Below are 19,434 nucleotides of genomic sequence, written 5' to 3'. Positions count from 1 at the left end.
GAAATGCAGGTACATTTGTTTTCTGGTTTAGATTCCCAAAATAGAATGTAAATGAATGAAGACTTAATTTTTGATGAGTTTTTTTTTTTTTAAAGATTTCATTGGGGAAGGGGAACAGGACTTTATTGGGGAACAGTGTGTACTTCCAGGACTTTTTTCCAAGTCCAGTTGTTGTCCTTTCAGTCTTAGTTGTGGAGGGTGCCGTTCAGCTTCAAGTTGCTCTCCTTTCCGTCTTAGTTGTGGAGGGCGCAGCTCAGCTCCAGGTATAGTTGCCATTTTCTAGTTGCCGGGGGCGCAGCCCACCATCCTTTGTGGGAGTTGAACCAGCAACCTTGTGGTTGACAGGATGCACTCCAACCAACCGTATATACATTTTGAGGGGGGCACCCTCTGTATTTATTGAATGTCTGCTCTGTGACAGGTGCTGTTTTATGGCTGAGGATTGGGTGATACAAGAGCAAGGACCTGAGTGACCACTTTTCATTAGGAAGTCAAAGATGGCCTTTCTGTAGAGGTGACATTTACATTGAGATCTCGAGTACAAGTCAGCCCAGTAAAGAGCAGAAGCATGAGTTAGGTCCAAAAATTCTTCAGGGCATAGATTCTGGTGCCAGAACGACCGAATTCAGGTCCCAGCCTCCACCATTTACTAACAGTGATGCTCTAGGGCAGTTTCCTTAGTCTCTCTGAGTTGTTTCCTCTTCTGTATAATGGCTTAGTATTAGTATTTACCTTACAGGGATGGGAGGCTTACGTCATTTAAGACATGTAAAGTGATCGTACGTAGTAAGCACTCAGTAAGTGTTACTTTTTATTTTTTCCGGGTAGAGGAAACACCTAGTGCAAAAACTCAAAGATGAGACATTTTCCACAAACAGAGAATAGATCTGTGTTTCTAGAAAATGGTAAGAAATGATGACATAAACGGAGGCGGGACCAGATTGTGTAGAGCTTTGTCGAGTAGAGTGAAGAACATGGACTTAGTTCTTAGTAGAATGGATAGTAGCGGGAGATTTTAAAAAGGGAGTGACATTGTCTAATTCACATTTTTGAAAGATCACAATTGGCTGCAGTGGGAATAGGAGGGCAGAACTCCTGCTAATGGGGTGGTGCTGGTGTGAGGGATGATGGTGTGGCTTGCGTGATGGTGGTAGAGATAGAGTGCCCAGCAGATTTGCAAGTATTTTGAGCACTTGGAATCATGTGGAAGAGATCTCTGAGAAAGAGAGTGAAATCAGATAGAGAAGAAGGTCCAGATCCCTATCACCAGCTCCGCCCTCTCTCTCGTTCCATTTTGCCATGTGTCTCGGGGTCACTTTTACTTGTCCAAAAACCTAACTTGTCCCCCTCACCCTCCCTCCCAGCCTCCCATCCACTGTCTTATTTCTGCCATTCTCTTGTTTTGGCAGAATTGGTACCCTCCTCTCTCAGCACTCCTCATAATAAAAATCAATGTCTAGTTCTGTTGACTATGGCTTTACGATGTCTTCTAAATCCTGAAGTTTTTCCTACCTTCACCCTACTCCAGACTCTCTTCGTCTCTGAATTATTACAGTAATTTACCTAATGGAAGTCTCTGCCTTGACTCTTCCCTCTTTGATCCATAACACGAAATAGTACATTATATTTGTGTATCCCATTTGTGTCGCACATTAAAAGTGCTTTCATGTCTGCTATTTCATTTGATTCTCATGAAAAACTTCACTTCCCCCTCTTCTGATGAGGAAACGGTGGTAGTGGAGGGCTATGACGTGCCCATATCATACAGCTAGTAAGTCGCTGAACAGAGGTCTGACCCTGGGCCTTTGATTCCATAGGCAGCGCTCCTTCTGTTACATTGCAACCATTTCTGTTATATTCTCCAACACTAATATTAATCCACCATTCAGTCTTTGGCTTATCACTTTTTTACTCAAAGCCTGGTACAGCCTAGAAAAGAATTCACCTCTGGTAGAGAACTTTCCCCAGTCAGGGTTGGCTTCACCCTACTATGTGTCCCTCTGTTCCTGCTTTCAACCCCAGTTCAATGTAAACTGTCCCATTCTGTTCCCTTACATGCATTATTCACACTGTTCTTCCAGTCCAGGTTGCCCTTATTATCCCATCCCCATCTTCCACCTGAACCTTCCTGTGAGTCTATCTGATAGCCAAGTTGTTTCCCAGCATCCTCCTGGAAGCTTCCCCTGGCCACCCCTACCCATGAGCTCTCCATCCTATGTTCAGAAGCAATCTTGAGCCTATAGTTAAGGCCTCAGATGCAGTCCTCTTTTGCACTGAAAAACTATGTCACCTCGATAGGTCATTTAAAGTTTCTCTTCCATAATTTCCTATATTTAACATAGAAATTAGGAAAATCGCCACAGAAACTTGTCATAAGGATAAAATCTAATGAGCTAACGTGAAAATGATGTGTCTTTAAATGTTAGTTACTACTAATGTTAGTAACTTACAGCATACAATTATGTGACCTCCTTGGAACATCTTTTGTATTGATGACATTATTACTTCAATTCCTCACAAATATTTCATGTCCTGTTATTTAAAATGTACGCTCCTTTGATGGAAGAGGCTGGTTGTATTTCTTTATGTGACCCAAAAGCTCTGAATAATACAATGGGGATTTATGTTGAATAAATGAACAGTAGTTTGAAGATGCAGAGGTAAAATGAATGCCACTTGATTCTTTGGGGAAAAGAAATTAAGGCAATCATTTAACTCTCATGTCCTGGAGTTTAAATACCCATTATGCTGGATAGGGTGAAAAGGGCAGGAACATGAAGTAAGAGATGTGATGAAAAAGAAAAAAAGTGTGAGAAAATGGGAGATAGGATAGAAACCTCCAAAATACTTTTGGAAATTAAGTCAGTGATTTCCTTGCTATCAAGAAAAGAACAGTGTGTATCCATCTTCTCATGCAGGTAGGGCAGGAAAAAAGATTGAAAACAACTGCCAAGTGTTCTAAACTCAAAACAACACGTTTCATTGTGGAGCAAGTAATTACTGTATTCTTCATCAAAGCTTGATTCTAGGTCAGGGCCAAGAGAAAATTGGAGAGCTGTATTCAAAGAATCAAGTTTACCTTGCAATTAATCCTAGTAGTTTTATGTTTACTATGCTGGGAAACAAAGGCTGTCCGTCCCTACTCCCCAGTTTTTCAGAACATAAAGTGGTGCAAAGTTGAAACTTTAGAAATGTGTGTTCTCTTTGTGCATTGTATTACAGATAATGCAAATTATCTGCCTTTCTTTGGCCATTGAACCCAGACAGCCTCCTTCCTTGAGTCAGCAAACCTTCACTCAATAAGCGGGCATTATGACAGGTCCTCTATAGAGAGTAATAAACAGGAAAAGTAAGTATGCAGTGCACTGTAATTGTAGAAGGTAAACCTACCGTCATGGCTTCTGTCACTCAGCCAGCCAGTCCCCTCTGTGTGGTAGGCACTGTTTAGGGATGGGATGCCAGAAAAAGATGCATGATACTTCTGCTAACAACTGAGTAGCAATTGATTTACAACCTCCAAAAGATTTTTCCTTTTCTTCCTCCCCCATTACTCACGTTCAGCCCACAGTGGGAATAACTGACTGTTGATTGGAGTTTGGTTTATTTGTTTTTCCTAAAATTATGATGGTACAATGCTGGTCTCATTGATTATTCCCATTGTTCTTTGCCGTATTGGAAATGTCTCTCCTTCCTATGGGGAACAAAGAGGAGGCACCACTTAGACATCATTCCACAAAAATGATCACATGTGAAATGGTGGTGTTGGGGAAAGCTCCCATTAAAAATCTCACTGAAGAATACCATTTTGGAAGGGAATGAGGTTATTCATCCAGTGAATTTTTTATTGAGCACATCCTATGTGACAGGCACTGTACGAGGTACCAGATACTCAGTGGATGAACCGGAGAGATGTGCTCCCTGACCTCAGCGATCACAATTGGCTGCAGTGGGAATAGGAGGGCAGAACTCCTGCTAATGGGGTGGTGCTGGTGTGAGGGATGATGGTGTGGCTTGCGTGATGGTGGTGGAGATTATGTTTTTGTGGAAGGAGACAGACAGAAACACTCCACAAATAAATAACAATAATTACAATAATAATCACAGGTTACATTTAGTGTTTATTTGGTGTTAGGCACTTTTCTAACAAATGACATATATTATTTAATCCTAATAGCATCCCTATTAATTAGGTAATATTATCCCAAATTTACAAAGGAAGACACAGACACGTGTGGGTTAGGGAATTTACACAGTGTTATGCAGCTAATAATATAAACAGCCAAGATTCGAATGTGAATATGAAGCTCGGAGTCTGAATTATTGATGTCTACACTATAATTATGAAACAGCAAGAGCCCTGGAGTGAAAAATCAAGGTGCTGAGTTGGAGGATACTAAAGAGAAAGGATAATCATTTTCTAGATTCTACTTTAGTGACTGGATTATTTGATTTTGCATATATTTGAGCTAGCCAAGTTGTGTTTAATTCAATATAACATTTCTGATTAACATTATAAGAATGTTTTTTTCATTGTAGTCCATTAGAAGAAGCATGAATGTGATTCCTTTTAACATACAATAACAGAAGTCAAGGTGAACTGAAAATAATGTCTATTGTAATGGAATGTCAGGGATTCAACTTTAGTCAAACCTACATCCTGGAATTAATAATACAGTAGATAATAAATGAGATGAAAAAATAAGTTTCTGTTGGGCATATTTAGGTGTAGCCCAGCCTCTAGGCAGAAGGATGTAACCATGGCACCCTAAAGCTGTAATTCCTTTACTATAACAAGAAAAAGGCCAGAGGGGAAAAGAGACAGGTGGGAACTTCACTTTTGTTTTGTTTTGATCTGGTGCCAATGCCTGGTATAAGATGCCTAACACATAGTGGGCCCTCGATATGTATGTGTTGAATAAGTGAATACAAAGGCTACATTTTGTTTGTAATTCTCTAGGAAAAGGAGAGAGGGATGTAGCCCACAAGAATCTAATGTTTATTTTGGGAAAAATCAATTACCCCAAATTAATCTATACTATACTAATACTCTAATTAAAATTTAATAGATAGTCCAGTTTGAAAACTACATTAGCAATCAAAAAGTACATGAAAGGTCTTCACACTGTTCCTCAAAAATTAAAAATAGAACTATATGTTCTAGCCATCCTACTTCTGGGTATTTATCTAAAAGAATTGAAAGCAGGGTCTCAAGATATTTTTATGCCCATGTTCACAGCATTATTCACAATAGCCAAGAGGTGGAAACAACCCATGTGTCCATCCATTGATGAACGGGTAAACAAAATATGGTATATACATGCAAGGGAATATTATTCAGCCTTAAAAAGGAAGGAAATCCCGTCACAAGCTACAACATAGGTGAACCTGGAGGACATTATGTTAAGTGAAATAAGCCAGTCACAAAAAGACTAATACTTTGTGATGTGTCTTGTATGATTCCGGTTATATGAGTCTATTCAAATTCTATCCAGTCTATTCAAATTCATAGAAACAAAAGGTAGAATGGTGGTTGCCAGGAGCTGGGCAGTGAGGGAAAAGGTGAGTTGTTGTTTATTGGCTATAGAATTTAAGTTTTGCAGGATGAAAATGTTCTGGAAAACTGCTTCACAATGTAATTATACTTAGCACTCACTACCAAGCACTACTCTTAAAAATGATTAAGATGGTAAATTTTATGGATTTTTAGCACATTTTTTTAAAAAGTCTTGAGATAAGATAGTTTTGCCCATATTCAGCTTTATTTGCAGTGTGTTATGTAGCCACAAAATTTGAACATTTTTCCTTCCTCCATAATGTTCTAAATGAATTGCTGTTTACTTTCCATTCTGTCCCCAATATCTGACCTTTATAATGTAGCATGCAAATACATCTTTGTAGATATTCTGGTAAATATTTTGTTGAGGGAGAAGAATACGTGTTAGTTTCATGATTCACTATGCCTACTAGTTGGTGCTCTCTGTGAAGAGATTCCAGAAGAAGGTAGATGTATTAATTATGTTACCTTTAAGTCCTGTACCAAATACTGTCTCCCCTAGGATACTTTTCCTAAAAGTAACAATACTTTTTAACCCCCAAATAAATAGACAAGCCACCTCAAAAAATACACAATTTGTACCTTTTGTGACCTATCTTGCATTACTTTGTACCTTTCTTATGGAAATAGCCTACTAATTATGATATTTATATAATTCTTTTTCCCCTCACCCCATTGTATGAGTTCCTTTAGGGCAGGGACTCTCTTGCCATCAGTTGGTACTGTCTGAAGCACTGCCCATCAGCAAATAAAACAAGTGCTTAGTAAATATTTGTTGGATCCCCTGTTTATATATTCATTAAATTAACTGTTCTGGTTGGTCTCAGTCATATGAAAGATATTCAAGTCCACTATATCCTGTCGCCTACCCTACGTAGGCAGATAGCAACTACTTTCATTTCTTATTGACTGCTCAGGAAGTTTTTGTTTGTGTTGAATGGAAGTCAAACCTCTTGAATTTTCTGGCACATGGATAAGTTGTTTACAGCTCCTTTTTCATTGGTGTTATTGTTCACTGGGACATGCCTGAGGAGGGTACTGTACACCAAACAGTTTACACTAAGCACTCATTTATTCATTGGCTCGCCCATCAGATGACTCATTTACCACTTGTACCTATTAAATAAATGTGGATGTCTACAAGCTTGAAATACCCTTGATGTCATTATGGTAAGTTTCAAATGATATAGGTATTTTACCATGTTATTTATAAGTTTTAGCACCAACTAACAGACTGTCTGGTCCTTCAAAACTATAAACAAGAAGCTATGAAATTATGTTTTAAAAAAAAAACTTTTGAAAGAAGACCCTGTTCTTACTATCATTCTAGGGAAATTTGCAACCATTCTATAGAGGTAGAAAGAATACTCTTACCCATTATTATTACTTATTCAGTAGAGACGTATTTTTTTATTAAGGTCAATCATACTATTTAACAAAATTTTGATATAAAATTATTTTTCAGTACTATCAGGGAACTGATTTTAATTTAGTTGATCTAAGAGTATACAGGTCAACTATCTTTCCAAAGAGTTGCATGTAGGCATGCCATTTATTTCTCGCAGGTGCAAGAGACTTTCTTATCTGTCACATAATATATTTTTGTTTACTTTTTCATAAAAATTATTTATGTAAAGTGTATAGTTTGATGTTTATTAATGCCTTTTTCCTAATGACAATTGTTATTGCTAGAGGTAACAGTGATGTGAAATTATTACCTCATCCTACTAAAAAGGTTTCAAATGAAACTGGTAAAGTATTAGTAATCTCTCTGGGTGGCCAACGTGTTGCAGTAGAACAAGGGAACATCTGATTAAACGTTGTTTGTTTGGTCTGGGTGAGGTAATGATACTGTTATCAGATTATTACGCTTCAGACAAGCATATACTTTAATCACTTAAAAAAATTTTAAAGTAACATTATTAGTTCCATTAAAATAGCACTTGCTCCTTCTAACTAAAATAATACCAAAAATGGCAAAAAGATAAAAATTACCTAATGACTTATTGCTATTTACATTTTTCTGAGTATCGTTTTAAAAATCTCTGCACAGAGACTTAAATGCATTTTGCAGAAAAGAAATACTCAACTTGCTATTCTGTTACTAAATTTATTATTTAAATAACATGCCATGAACAATTTTCTGTGTAAGCAAACATTAATCTATACACCACTATTGTGTTATTGTAGTATTCCTTTGTTGTTGGTTTTTTAAGTTTCCAGGAGAACTTTACTTAGTTTCTTTTAAATTAAAAGAGAAAAAAAAGGGAAAAAAGAAAAAAAAGGAAAAAAAAAAAGAAAAAAAATAAAATAAAAAATTAAAAGAGAAGAAACACAGCACCCTAAATAAAAACAAAAAGAATTGCCAATATATTGTCAGATTTCTTTTTCTCTAAAACCAGTTAACTCAAACATCTTTAAAGCCTATGGACCATTTGATTCCATTACAAATCTTTGCCCTTCTGGCTTTTTATTCAATAGTTAAATGCATTTTTTGTTGTTGGTAAATGAAAACATTAGTTATTTATAATTTTAGATATTTTTAAATTTTTTAGTTATTGGGGTGATATAAAGAGTTCAAGTGTACAATTCTATAAAGTATTATCTATACCTTGTTTATTCACCATCAGAGTCAGTTTTCTTTCCATCACCATATATTTGACCCCCTTTACCCTCTTCTACGACCACTTTCCCCCCATCCCCTCTGGTAACCACTAAACTCTTGTCTGTGTATGAGTTTTTGTCTTATTCATTTGTTGCTTTTAGTTTTATATTCCTCATATAAATGAAGTCATATGGTTCTCAACTTTTTCTGTCTGGTTTATTTCACTTAGCATGATAACCTCAAGATCCATCCATGTTGTCACAAATGGCAGTATTTCATCTTTTCTTTTGGCCAAGTAATATTCCATTGTATGTATATACCACATCTTCTTTATCCAGTCATCTATTGAAGGACACTTTGGTTGTTTCCATGTCTTGGCCAGCATGAATAATGCTGCAGTGAAGCTAGGGGTACATACGTGTATACCTTTACTGATAAATGTTTTCAGATCTTTTGGGTAGATATCCAGAAGAGGGATTGCTGGGTCATGTGGTAATTCTATTCTTAATTTTTTGAGGCACCTGCATACTGCTTTCCATAGTGGCTGTACCCATTTACATTCCCACCAGCAGTATATGAGGGTTCCTTTTCTTCCACAACCTCTCCAACACTTGTTATTACTTGTCTTGTTGATAATAGCCATTCTAACAGCTGTTAGGTGGTAGGTATCTCATTGTGGTTTTGATTTGCATTTCCCTAATAGTAGTGAAGTTGAGCATTTTTTCATATATCTGTTGGCTGTTTGTATGTCTTCTTGGAAGAAGTTTCTGTTCATATCCTCTGCTCATTATTTAACTGGATGTTTTGTTTTCTTGTTGTTGAGTCGTAGGAGTTCATTATATATTTTGGATATTAGCCCCTTATTGAAGGTGTTGTTTGCAAATATCTTTTCCCATTCGGTTAGTTGCCTCTTTGTTTTGTTGATGGTTTCTTTTGCTGTGCAGAGGCTTTTTAGTTTGATACAATCCTACTCATTTATTTTTGCTTTTACTTCCCTTGCTTTTGAGGTCAAATTCATAAAATGCTCTCTGAAACATAAGGTTCATAAATTGAGTACCTATACTTCCTTCTATTCAATTTATTGTTTCAGGTCTTATGTTTAGGTCTGATCCATTTTGAGTTAAATTTGGTATATGGTGACAGATAGCAGTATAGTTTTTTTTTTTTTTTTTGCACATGGCTTTCCAATTTTCCCAGCACTAATTATTAAAGAAGGCTTTTCTTTCTTTCTGTTATGTTTTTCACTCCTTTATTGAAAATCATCTGTCCATATATATATGGGTTTATTTCTGGGTTCTCAATTCTGTTCTGTTCGTCTGTATGTCTGTTTTTTTTTTGTTTGTTTTTTTTTGCCAGTACCATGTTGTTTTGATTATTGTTGCTATGTAGTATAAATTGAAGTCAAGGAGTGTGATATCTCCAGCCTTGTTCTTTTTTTCTCAGAATTGCTTTGACTAGTTGGGTCTTTTGTGATTCTATACAAATCTGATGACATTGACATTTTGATGGGGATTTCATTAAATCTGTATATTGCTTTGGGTGATATGGCTATTTTAACTATATTGACTCTTCCAGTTCATGAAGACAGAATATGTTTCTATTTCTTTGTGTCTTCTTCAGTTCCTTTTAATAATGTCTTATTAATGTCAGTTTCAGCATGTATGTTCTTTATATCCATTGTTAAATTTATGCGTAGGTATAATATTCTTTTTGTTGCAATTGCAAAAGGAATTTTTTTAAATTTCTTTTTCTGAAATTTCACTGGTAGTATCCCTCTTGATGAACATTTAGGTTGTTTTCAATTTTAGAATATTATCCACTCACATTTCAGTGTACAAAAAGGTTGCTAGTCTGAATAAATGGTGCATATCCCATAAATATTTCACTGACTTCTAGTTGTATCAGAAATGCAAAATATACAGTTTTTTAGATGACTATTTCACGCTTGATGCATATGTATTTGCTTGTATATGTATATACAAATACATGTATATGTATGTATACGCACACACACACGCACACGCACATGCATACGCACACGCACACGGCAGCAGCAGCAACTCCTTGGTGATATGCCCAGTAACCCTTTGCTTCCTCCACTCTGCAGCCTCCCTGCAGCAGCTACTCCTTACTCAGATTGCAGTTAAATTCCTTAATCTTGGGGACTCTCATTCCCAGTGTGTTTCCCACCTCTTTTCTTTCTCTTCTGGAGAATTGTGCAAATGCTGAATTCTTCCTCTTATCCTTCCACTTTCACAGGTAGTGAATTGATTTGTCCTCCTTTAGAAAATCCTTTATCATTCAAATGCTTGTTCAGAAAATGCCAATAAAAATATCCCAATTTTTATGTAGTTATCAATTAATTTCTATCTAATTTTTTATCATTGCAGGCTTGATAACTACCCTGAAGAATAATAAGTAGTTATTACTTTTTCACTATTTTGGTTGAAACCATGTACCTAAAATAGTTTTTAAAATTTTCAAAAATTATTTATCTACCCAAATGATTGGTTACTCGATGTCAAACATCCATATATTTGGAAACATCTGAATAGTTTATTTAAAATTCTCCAATTTACCCAAAATATTGATTATTATATAGACATGACTGGGTAATTTTTCATGTAGTAGTCTAGAATTTTCATTTAGAAAGTTTTATCTTCTATTGGTACTTTTAAGTAGAAAAGACTAACTCATCACTTGGATTAATAAGCAGCACTATTTATAAAATCTGCAATGTGAGGGGAAAAAAATGGAAGCTGGCATACATAATATAAATTGAATACCAGGAAACACCAACATAGTAGTTCTTAAGAAGGGAGCTAGGTACAAAAAACAGTTCTGGAAATTTTTCATTCCACTGCCTCACCTCAATTCCAGGAAACATTGGAAGCTTTATTATTGAATGTCATATTTTTAAAAAATCTTCCAGCTTTTCATTTATACTAAATTTTTATTCAGAACATATAAATGAAATAGGTAAATCACAGTAGATAAATGGTTAAGACAGTACTCATTGGGGAACTTTCACCTTTTAAAATGGTTATTCAGCCTGGCCTCTAGTGATTGCTTTCAGTAGATTTAATTTTTCTTTTTGCAAAGAGCACATAAGAAGGAATGTCCAAGCATGTCAGCAATTTTTAATTGCAAAATAATAAATTAAGGATGTAATATTTGCATGGAATGAATGTGGGTAAGATGGGGCAATATAATCTAGTGATAATGTTATTAGGTACATTCAGTCCTGGGTGGACAATTATATTGTTAAGGTACTGACAATCAAGTGAAGACAGTACAAAGAGAGGTTATAAAGGGGTTATCTCATCATTCTTTACCTACTTAATCCTTTTATTGACTTAGGTTAAGACAGAAGACTTTATGCATATAAAAGTACTCAATGAGACAAAGCTGAGAAGAATAATATGTTGAATATCAAGGTTAGAAATAAAAGATTGCAGAAGACTACAAAAATTTTATCCTTTTATTGTATCACAGGTGGAAAAATGGATGGAAACTTCGCAAATTGATATTTGTAGTGAATTTTGTTTAGCATTGAACTTTGATTCTCAAGGGCGATCAGGACTAGAAAAACCTAGTTTAGTAGTGATTCCTATGAAAATGACTATAGAATTTCAGCTAGTTGCAAGTTCAGTGTAAACTAACCGTGTTACTGTTGAAAGTTAGACTCTTACCCTGCATAATAAAAAAACTTTATATGATTATTTCTAGTTTGCTAGACACTTTTTTAAAAGTGGGGTTTCTTGAGATACGATTGACGTAGTGTAAAACGCATCCGGTTTAGTGTAGTGTTCTGAGTTTTGACAGTCATACCAGTCATAGCACGACAACCACAATTAGGATACACACCATTTCCATCTTTCCACACAGTTCCCTCATGCCCCTTTTAGTCAGCCCTTCCCCTTACTCCCGTTCAGAGTAAGCACTGTTTTCTGACCCCATAGTTTTGCAAAGCATTTTTCACATAACTTTTTAAAATTTAATTGTCACAAGATCCCTACAACATTAATATTAAAAAAAGTGTTTATGTTGTAAATAAAAAAACTAGCATTCCAAAAGCTACAATATATAAGTAGTGGAGCCAGTACCTGATGCTTCATTTTCTAACTTCCCTTGACCCTTCCCTAGTCCCTTGCTCCAAAAGGCCCACTCCTCTGCATTGTTTAGTCACCTCCAGGTGGATTCTATATTTGGAGTCAGTATTTAACTTTCAAATGACCTGCTGGAGAAGGGATTTGAACAGTGTTTCTCAGTCTTTTTTTGTTGTTATTGTTCACCTATGGAGTCTTTTTAGATCTCTTCCTAATCACATCCCCCCTGAAAATTTTAACATCATAGATACAAGGTCTGACAGTTAAGTTCACGAACTTGTTGCAACGATGTTGCTAACCTTTTTTTATATCAGAGGGATTATTCATTATGAATTTGTACCAACTGAACATACAGTTAACAAAGTTTACTATTTGGAAGTGCTGAAAAGGCTACGTGAAAAAGTTAGATGACCTGAACTTTTCGCCAACAATTCATGGCTCCTGCATCACGACAATGCACCAGTTCACAGGGCACTGTCTGGGAGGGAGTTTTTAGCCAGTAAACAAATATTTGTATTGGAACACCCTCTCTACTCACCTGATCTGGCCCCGCATTGCTTCTTTCTTTACCCAAAGATAAAGGAAATATTGAAAGGAAGACATTTTGATGACATTTAGGACATCAAGGGTAATACAACGACAGCTCTGATGGCCATTCCAGAAAAAGAGTTCCAAAACTGCTTTGAAGAGTGGACTAGGTGCTGGCATTGATGCACAGCTTCCCAAGGGGAGTATTTTGAAGGTGACCTTAGTGATATTCAGCAATGAGCTATGTAGCACTTTTTCTAGGCTGAGTTTGTGAACTTAATTATCCAACCTCATATAAGAGAGATTATATCATATTTGTCTTTCTCTGACTTATTTCACTTAGCATAATGCTCTCAGGGTCCATCCATGTTGTCACAGATGGCAAGATTTCATTTATTCTTATGGCCACGTAATATTCCACGTATATATATATATCACATTTTCTTTATCCATTCATCTACCAATGTCACTTACCGTCTTTCCCTGAAAATAAGACCTAGCTGGACCATTCAGCCCTAATACATCTTTTGGAGCAAAAATTAATATAAGACCCAGTATTATATTTATTATATTATATCATATTATATTATATTATATTATATTATATTAATTATATTATAAAGACCCGGTCTTTTATTAAAATAAGCTGTAAGAAACAGCTGCATTATAAAGACCGGTTCTTTATAATATAATTAATATAATAAGATATAATATAATAAATATAATATAATATAATACTGGGTCTTATATTAATTTTTGCTCCAAAAGACGCATTAGGGCTGATGGGTCCGGCTAGGTCTAATTTTCAGGGAAAGACGGTACTTTGTTTCCATCTCTTGCTATTGTAAATAATGCTGCATTGAACAAGAGGTGTATAAATCTTTTTGAATTAGTGTTTTCATTTTTGAATTAGTGTTTTCATTTTCAATTCCAAAGTGGAATTGCTGGCTCGTATGGTAGTTTTTTTTTTACTTTCTTGAGGAACTTACATATTATTTTCTCTAATGGCTGCACCTGTTGACATCCCCACTAGCAGATGTCAACACACCCTCACCAACCCTTGTTATTTCTTTTGTTTTTGATATTAGCCATCCTAACATACCTGAGGTGATATCTCATTATGGTTTCCATTTGCTTTTCCCTGATAGTTAATGATGTTGAGCATCTTTTCATGTATATGTTGGCCATCTGTATGTCTTCTCTGGAAAAATGTATATTGAGATCCTCTGCCCATTTTTAAACTGAATTGTTGTTTTGCTATTGAGTTGTATGAGTTCTTTATATTTTTTGGATATTAACCCCTTATTAGATAAATGATTTGCAGTTACTTACTCTCATTCAGTAGGTTGCATTTCCAAGTTGTTGATGGTTTGTTTCCCTTGTTTCCTTTGCAGAAGCTTTTCAGTTTTATGTAGACTCACTTCTTTATTTTTGCTTTTGTTGTTTTGTTTTGTTTTGTTTTGTTTTGTGTCAGATCAAAAACATCATTGCCAAAGACCTATGTCTAGGAGCTTAGCACCTATGTTTTTTTCTAGGAATTTTACGGTTCCAGGTTAATTTTTGGGTATGGCATAAGATAGTGATCGAGTATTATTCTCTTGCACGTGGCTGTCCACTTTTCTCGACACCATTTATTGAAGGGACTGTCCTTTCCTCATGGTATGTTCTTGGCTCCTTTATGATAAATTAATTTACCCTATAGGTTTGGGTTTATTTCTGGCCTCTCTGTTCTGTTCCATTGATCAATGTATCTGTTTTTATGCCAATAGCATACTTTTTCAATTAGTATAACTTTGTAATATAGTTTGAAATTGGAGCATATATGCCTCCAGCTTTGTTTTTCTTTCTCACGATTGCTTTGGCTATTTGGGGTCTTTTTGGTTCTACACAAATTTTAGGGTTTTGTTTTTCTATTTCTGTGAAATATGCCATTGGAATTTTGATGGGGATTGCATTGAATCTATGGATTACATTGGGTAGTATGAACATTTTAGCAATATTAATTTTCCATGAGCACAAAATGGCTCTCCATTTATTTATGTCTTCTTGAATTTCTTTCATTAATGTCTTCTAGTTTTCAATATATAGATTCTTCACCTCCTTGGTTACATTTATTCCTATGTATTTTATTCTTTTTGATGCCGTTGAAAATGGAATGGCTTTCTTAATTTCTCTTTATGATAGTTCATTATTAGCATATAGCAATGCAACAGATTTTTGTATGTTGATTTTGTGTCATGCAACTTTATTGAATTTATTAGTTCTAATAATTTTTGATGGAGTTTTCAGAGTTTTCTGTATGTTGTAGCATGTCATCTACAAATAATGACAGTTACACTTCTTTTTTTCCAATCTGGGCATGTTTTATTTCTTTTTCTTGCCTAATTGCTATGGCTAGGTCTTTCAATACTGTGTTGAACAGAAGTGATGAGAATAGACATCCTTGTCATATTCTTGATTTTAGAGGAAAGGTTTTCATCCTTTCATTGTTGAGTATGATGTCAGCTGTGGGCTTCTCATATGTGGCCTTTATTATATTGAAGTATGTTCCCTCTATACCTATTTGTTGAGTAATTGTATCATAAGTGGATTATTTTGTCAAATGCTTTTTCTTCATCTATTTTGAGGATCTATGAGTTTTATCTCTAATTTTGTTTATGTAGTATATCACACTGATTGATTTGCAGATATGGAACCTCTTTGCATTCCTGGAATAAATCCCCCTTGATCATAGTGTATGATCCTTAATGTATTGTTGAATTCAGCTTGCTAATTTTTTTGTTGAGGATTTTTGCATCTCTGGTTATTAGAGATTTTGGCCTGTAATGTCCTTTTCTTGTAGTGTCCTTGTCTAGTTTTGCTATCAGAGTAACTAATAATTATTTTAAATGCATTGTCTCTTAAAATATGTAGAAAAGATTTGGCATTACAAACCAAAATTACAACATTATTGGCTTTTACACTATTTTGTAAATAGTAGTAGTCTCTTAAATCATGTAGAAAACAAAAATTGCAGTGACAAATCTCTGTTACAGTAATACTAGCTTTTATATTTCACCTTTATTGAGATGTTTATTTCTCCATGTGGCTTCAAGTTACCATCTAGTGTCCTTTTATTTCACTGTGCATAATTCATTAAGTATTTCTTGCAGGACATCTTTAGGGGTAAGTAACTAACTCGGCTTTTGTTTATCTAGGATTATCGTAATTTCTCTCTCACTTTTGAAGGATATTTTTGCCAGACACATGACTCTAGTTGACGGGTTTGTTTTCTTTTTTTTTAAGCATTTCGAGTATATGAATCTTCTGACATCCAAAGTTTCTGAAGAGAAATATGTTGATAATCTAATTAAGGATCCCTTGTATGTGATCATTTACTTCTCTCTTGCTAGTTTCAAGATTCTCTCCTTTTCTTTGTCTTTTGAAAGAAAGACAATGTATCTGAGTGTGGGTCTCTTGGAGTCTTTTGAGATTCTTTGGTAGTTATATTCATGTCTTTTATCATGAAGTTTTCAGCCATTATTTCTTCAAATACTCTCTCTCTCTCTCTTTCTCTCTCTCTCTCTCTTTCTCTCTCTGTCTCTCTCTCTCTGTCTCTCTCTCTCTTCTTTTTCTGGGATTCCCACAATATGTATGTGGGTCCAATTGCTGGTGTCCATTAGGCTCTGTTTGCTTATCTTTGATTTTTCTTCTTTCTGTTCCTCAGACTTGATAATTTCCAATGTCATACCTTAATGTTCACAGATTCTTTCTTCTGCCTACTCAAATCTGCCGTTGAAGCTTTCTAGTGTGCTGTGTTTCTTTTTTTTTTCCTTGCAGTTATTGTACTTTTCTTTCAGTCTCTTTTTGGATTTTCTTTTCCTTCATTAAACATTTCCATTTTGTTTACGCATGGTTTTATTGACTTTTCCCACATCTTCCTTAGTTTTTTGAGCATCTTTAAGACATTTGTTTAACGTATTTATCTAGTATATATGCCATCAGGTCTTTTTTGGGAACAGTTTTTTTTTTCCAAAAACTGTTTTTTCCTTGAATGAGCCATTCAACTTCCTGTAATAAATTTTCTTTTTAATTTAAACATTTACCATACTTTCTGATCATATTTTGTATATCCAAATTTGTTGCTTACAATTCTGCTTCTTATATCACTTCAGGATACAAATTTGCTAAGCTTTCTTCCAACAGAACAAGGATCTCCCTTCTCCAGGTTCCAATAACATGTTCCTCCTTTCCTTGTGAGTGCTCAGCAGCAGCATCCAGCTTTCCACTAATAATCTGTTCAAGGCATTTTAGGCTTTCTCTGACCTGTGCCCCAAATGCTTCCAGTCTCCTCTCACTATCCTATTCTAAAGCCACACCCACATTTTAGATATTGTTACAGCAGCACCCCACTTCCAGGTACCAAACTCTTCACTATCAATTTTTCAATTATTATGAATAAATCATCACAAATTTAGTGGCTTAAAACAACAAACATTTGCTATGTCACAGTTTCCATGTGTCAGGTGTTCAGGCACAACTCAGCTAGGTTCTCTGCTCTTGGTCTCACAATGCTGAAAGTAGAGTATCAACTGGGCTGCCTTTTCTTATGGAGACTTGAGTTTGGGGAAGAATCTGTTTTCAGTCTCATTTAGATTGTTAGTAAAACTCAGTTCCTTACAACTGCATGACTGAGGACCTCAGCTTCTTGTTAACTTTGAGCTGGAGGCTTCAGGTCACTATTAGTCTTCTGTCATATGGATCTCTCAAGGGCCCTTTCTGAATATGGGAGCTTCTTTCTTCAAGGCCTGTAACAGAATCCTCATATCAGTTTGCTAAGACTGAGTCATATAACGTAATATAATCATGGCAGTGACATCCTTTCACCTTTGCTTAAAGATGGTGTAGCAGGCTGAATAATGTCCCCCAGAGATATCGTTATAATCCTTGGAAATTGTATGGGTTACATTATAGGGGTGGGGGCAGGGGACATTACTGTTGTAATTAAATTAGAGATCTTGAGATAAGGGGATTATTTTGGATTATCTGGGTGGGCATTAAACGCAATTACATGTATCCTTATAAGAAGGAGGTAAAGGGAGATTAGACACATACACAGAGAAGAAGGCAATGTGAAGACAGAGCAGAGAGAAATTTGTAAATGCTGGCCTTGATTGAAGATTAAAATGATGCAACCACTCAACCACAGCCAAGGAATGCTGCCAGCCGCCAGAAGCCAGGAACAGATTCTCCCCTGGAGCCTCTAGGGAATGTGGTCCTGCTCATAGTCTAAGTTCTGCCCAGTGATACTGATTTCGCTTTGCTGGCCTTCAGAACTGAGAGAATAAATTTATGTTGTTTTAAGCCACCCAGTTTATGATAATTTGTTACGGCAGCCATGGGAAACTGATACAGATGGGTATTAAATGATACCTGAGTGTTGCTTTTTTAACTCATTTCACTGGGTACTCAATGAGGTTAAATATGGTTTCCTAAGATTATTGACTATCCAAGTGTTTTCTTGTATGAGTTTTTCTTTTTTTTTTTGTATGAGTTTTTCAACTCATGTTTTTGTCTTTTTTTAAAAAAATTCATTTTCTTATTAAGTGGTAGGAATTCTTTACATAGTCTAACTACTAATCTTTTGTCAGTTGTCCATGTTACTGAAGAAATATTTATCTTATTTATATTATGGTGTCTTCTGCATTCAGAAGGTTTTTTCACCTATTTTTAATTATGGAAATTTTTAAACATACCCAAAAGAAGACCAAATAGTATAAAAAATCTCCCATGTATTTATCACTCAGCTTCAACAATTATCAGGATTTTTTTCCAAGCAGTATTCATCTTTTCCTTTATTTTTTGTACTTTTTGTGTGTTATCTACAAAATCCTTAAAGATTGTATTGCTATTATTTGTGTGGCCGAGTATTTCTATCTTGATAAAACACTCATTCTTTTTGTCACGACACCTGTTCTTTATTGCTTTTACTTTTACATAAATGTTACCTTATATATCGCAGTTTCTAATATATACAAAGCATTATTGCACCCATGTTAACTTATACCTTCTTCCTGAACAACATGTACTTTTCTTATTCAGCACAAGCTATTGATTCAAATCTTGGGAACTCACCAATTGTCCCAGCAACATCATATGTGTCACCATAAAACTTGTTAAAAATCCCATATGTCCTTATAAGAAGGCTGATCAATCATTGTGGAGATGTCAAAATATAAGCTTGAGTCAGCTGTGCTGGTGTTTTTGTTTTTATAAAGTTATTCCTGTCATTCTTTTTTTCTTATTTCTAGTGTGCCACCTGGGCTTGAAGGCATGAAAGAACAAGACCTCTGCAACAAGATAATGGCTAAAATACTAGAAAATTATAATACCCTGTTTGAAGTAGAGTACACAGAAAATGATAACCAGAGATGTGAAAACCGAGCGAGGCTTATCATAGTAAAAGTAAGTAACTCTGGCATTTAACTTTGAGTATTGTATTTTGAGTGGAAGATATTTTATTTAAATCATTCTTTGTCATAAAACTCCATATGGATATAATTTCAAATTGTTATTCCTATGTTGAATTCTTTTTGTGAAATATTATCTCTGTATCAAGTGTTTATTAACTGATCTGTTCTAAGATTGTAGAATTATTG

General features: G+C 35.3%; 1 protein-coding gene across 3 annotated transcripts in view; it reads left to right on the top strand.

Moving 5' to 3' along the window:
* FAM13A (family with sequence similarity 13 member A) overlaps positions 1 to 19,434 on the top strand; it is a 274,476-nt gene that overhangs the window by 83,526 nt on the left and 171,516 nt on the right. For all 3 annotated transcript variants that reach the window (XM_081042945.1, XM_081042944.1, XM_081042943.1), the window contains exon 5: positions 19,087 to 19,240. In XM_081042945.1, the coding sequence (XP_080899071.1) occupies positions 19,087 to 19,240 (154 nt within the window). The remainder of the gene's footprint in view (positions 1 to 19,086; positions 19,241 to 19,434) is intronic.

Source organism: Rhinolophus hipposideros (assembly GCF_964194185.1).
Source record: "Rhinolophus hipposideros genome assembly, chromosome: 1".
NCBI classification, from domain to species: Eukaryota; Metazoa; Chordata; class Mammalia; order Chiroptera; family Rhinolophidae; genus Rhinolophus; species Rhinolophus hipposideros.
This window is presented reverse-complemented; position numbering and strand designations above follow the sequence as displayed.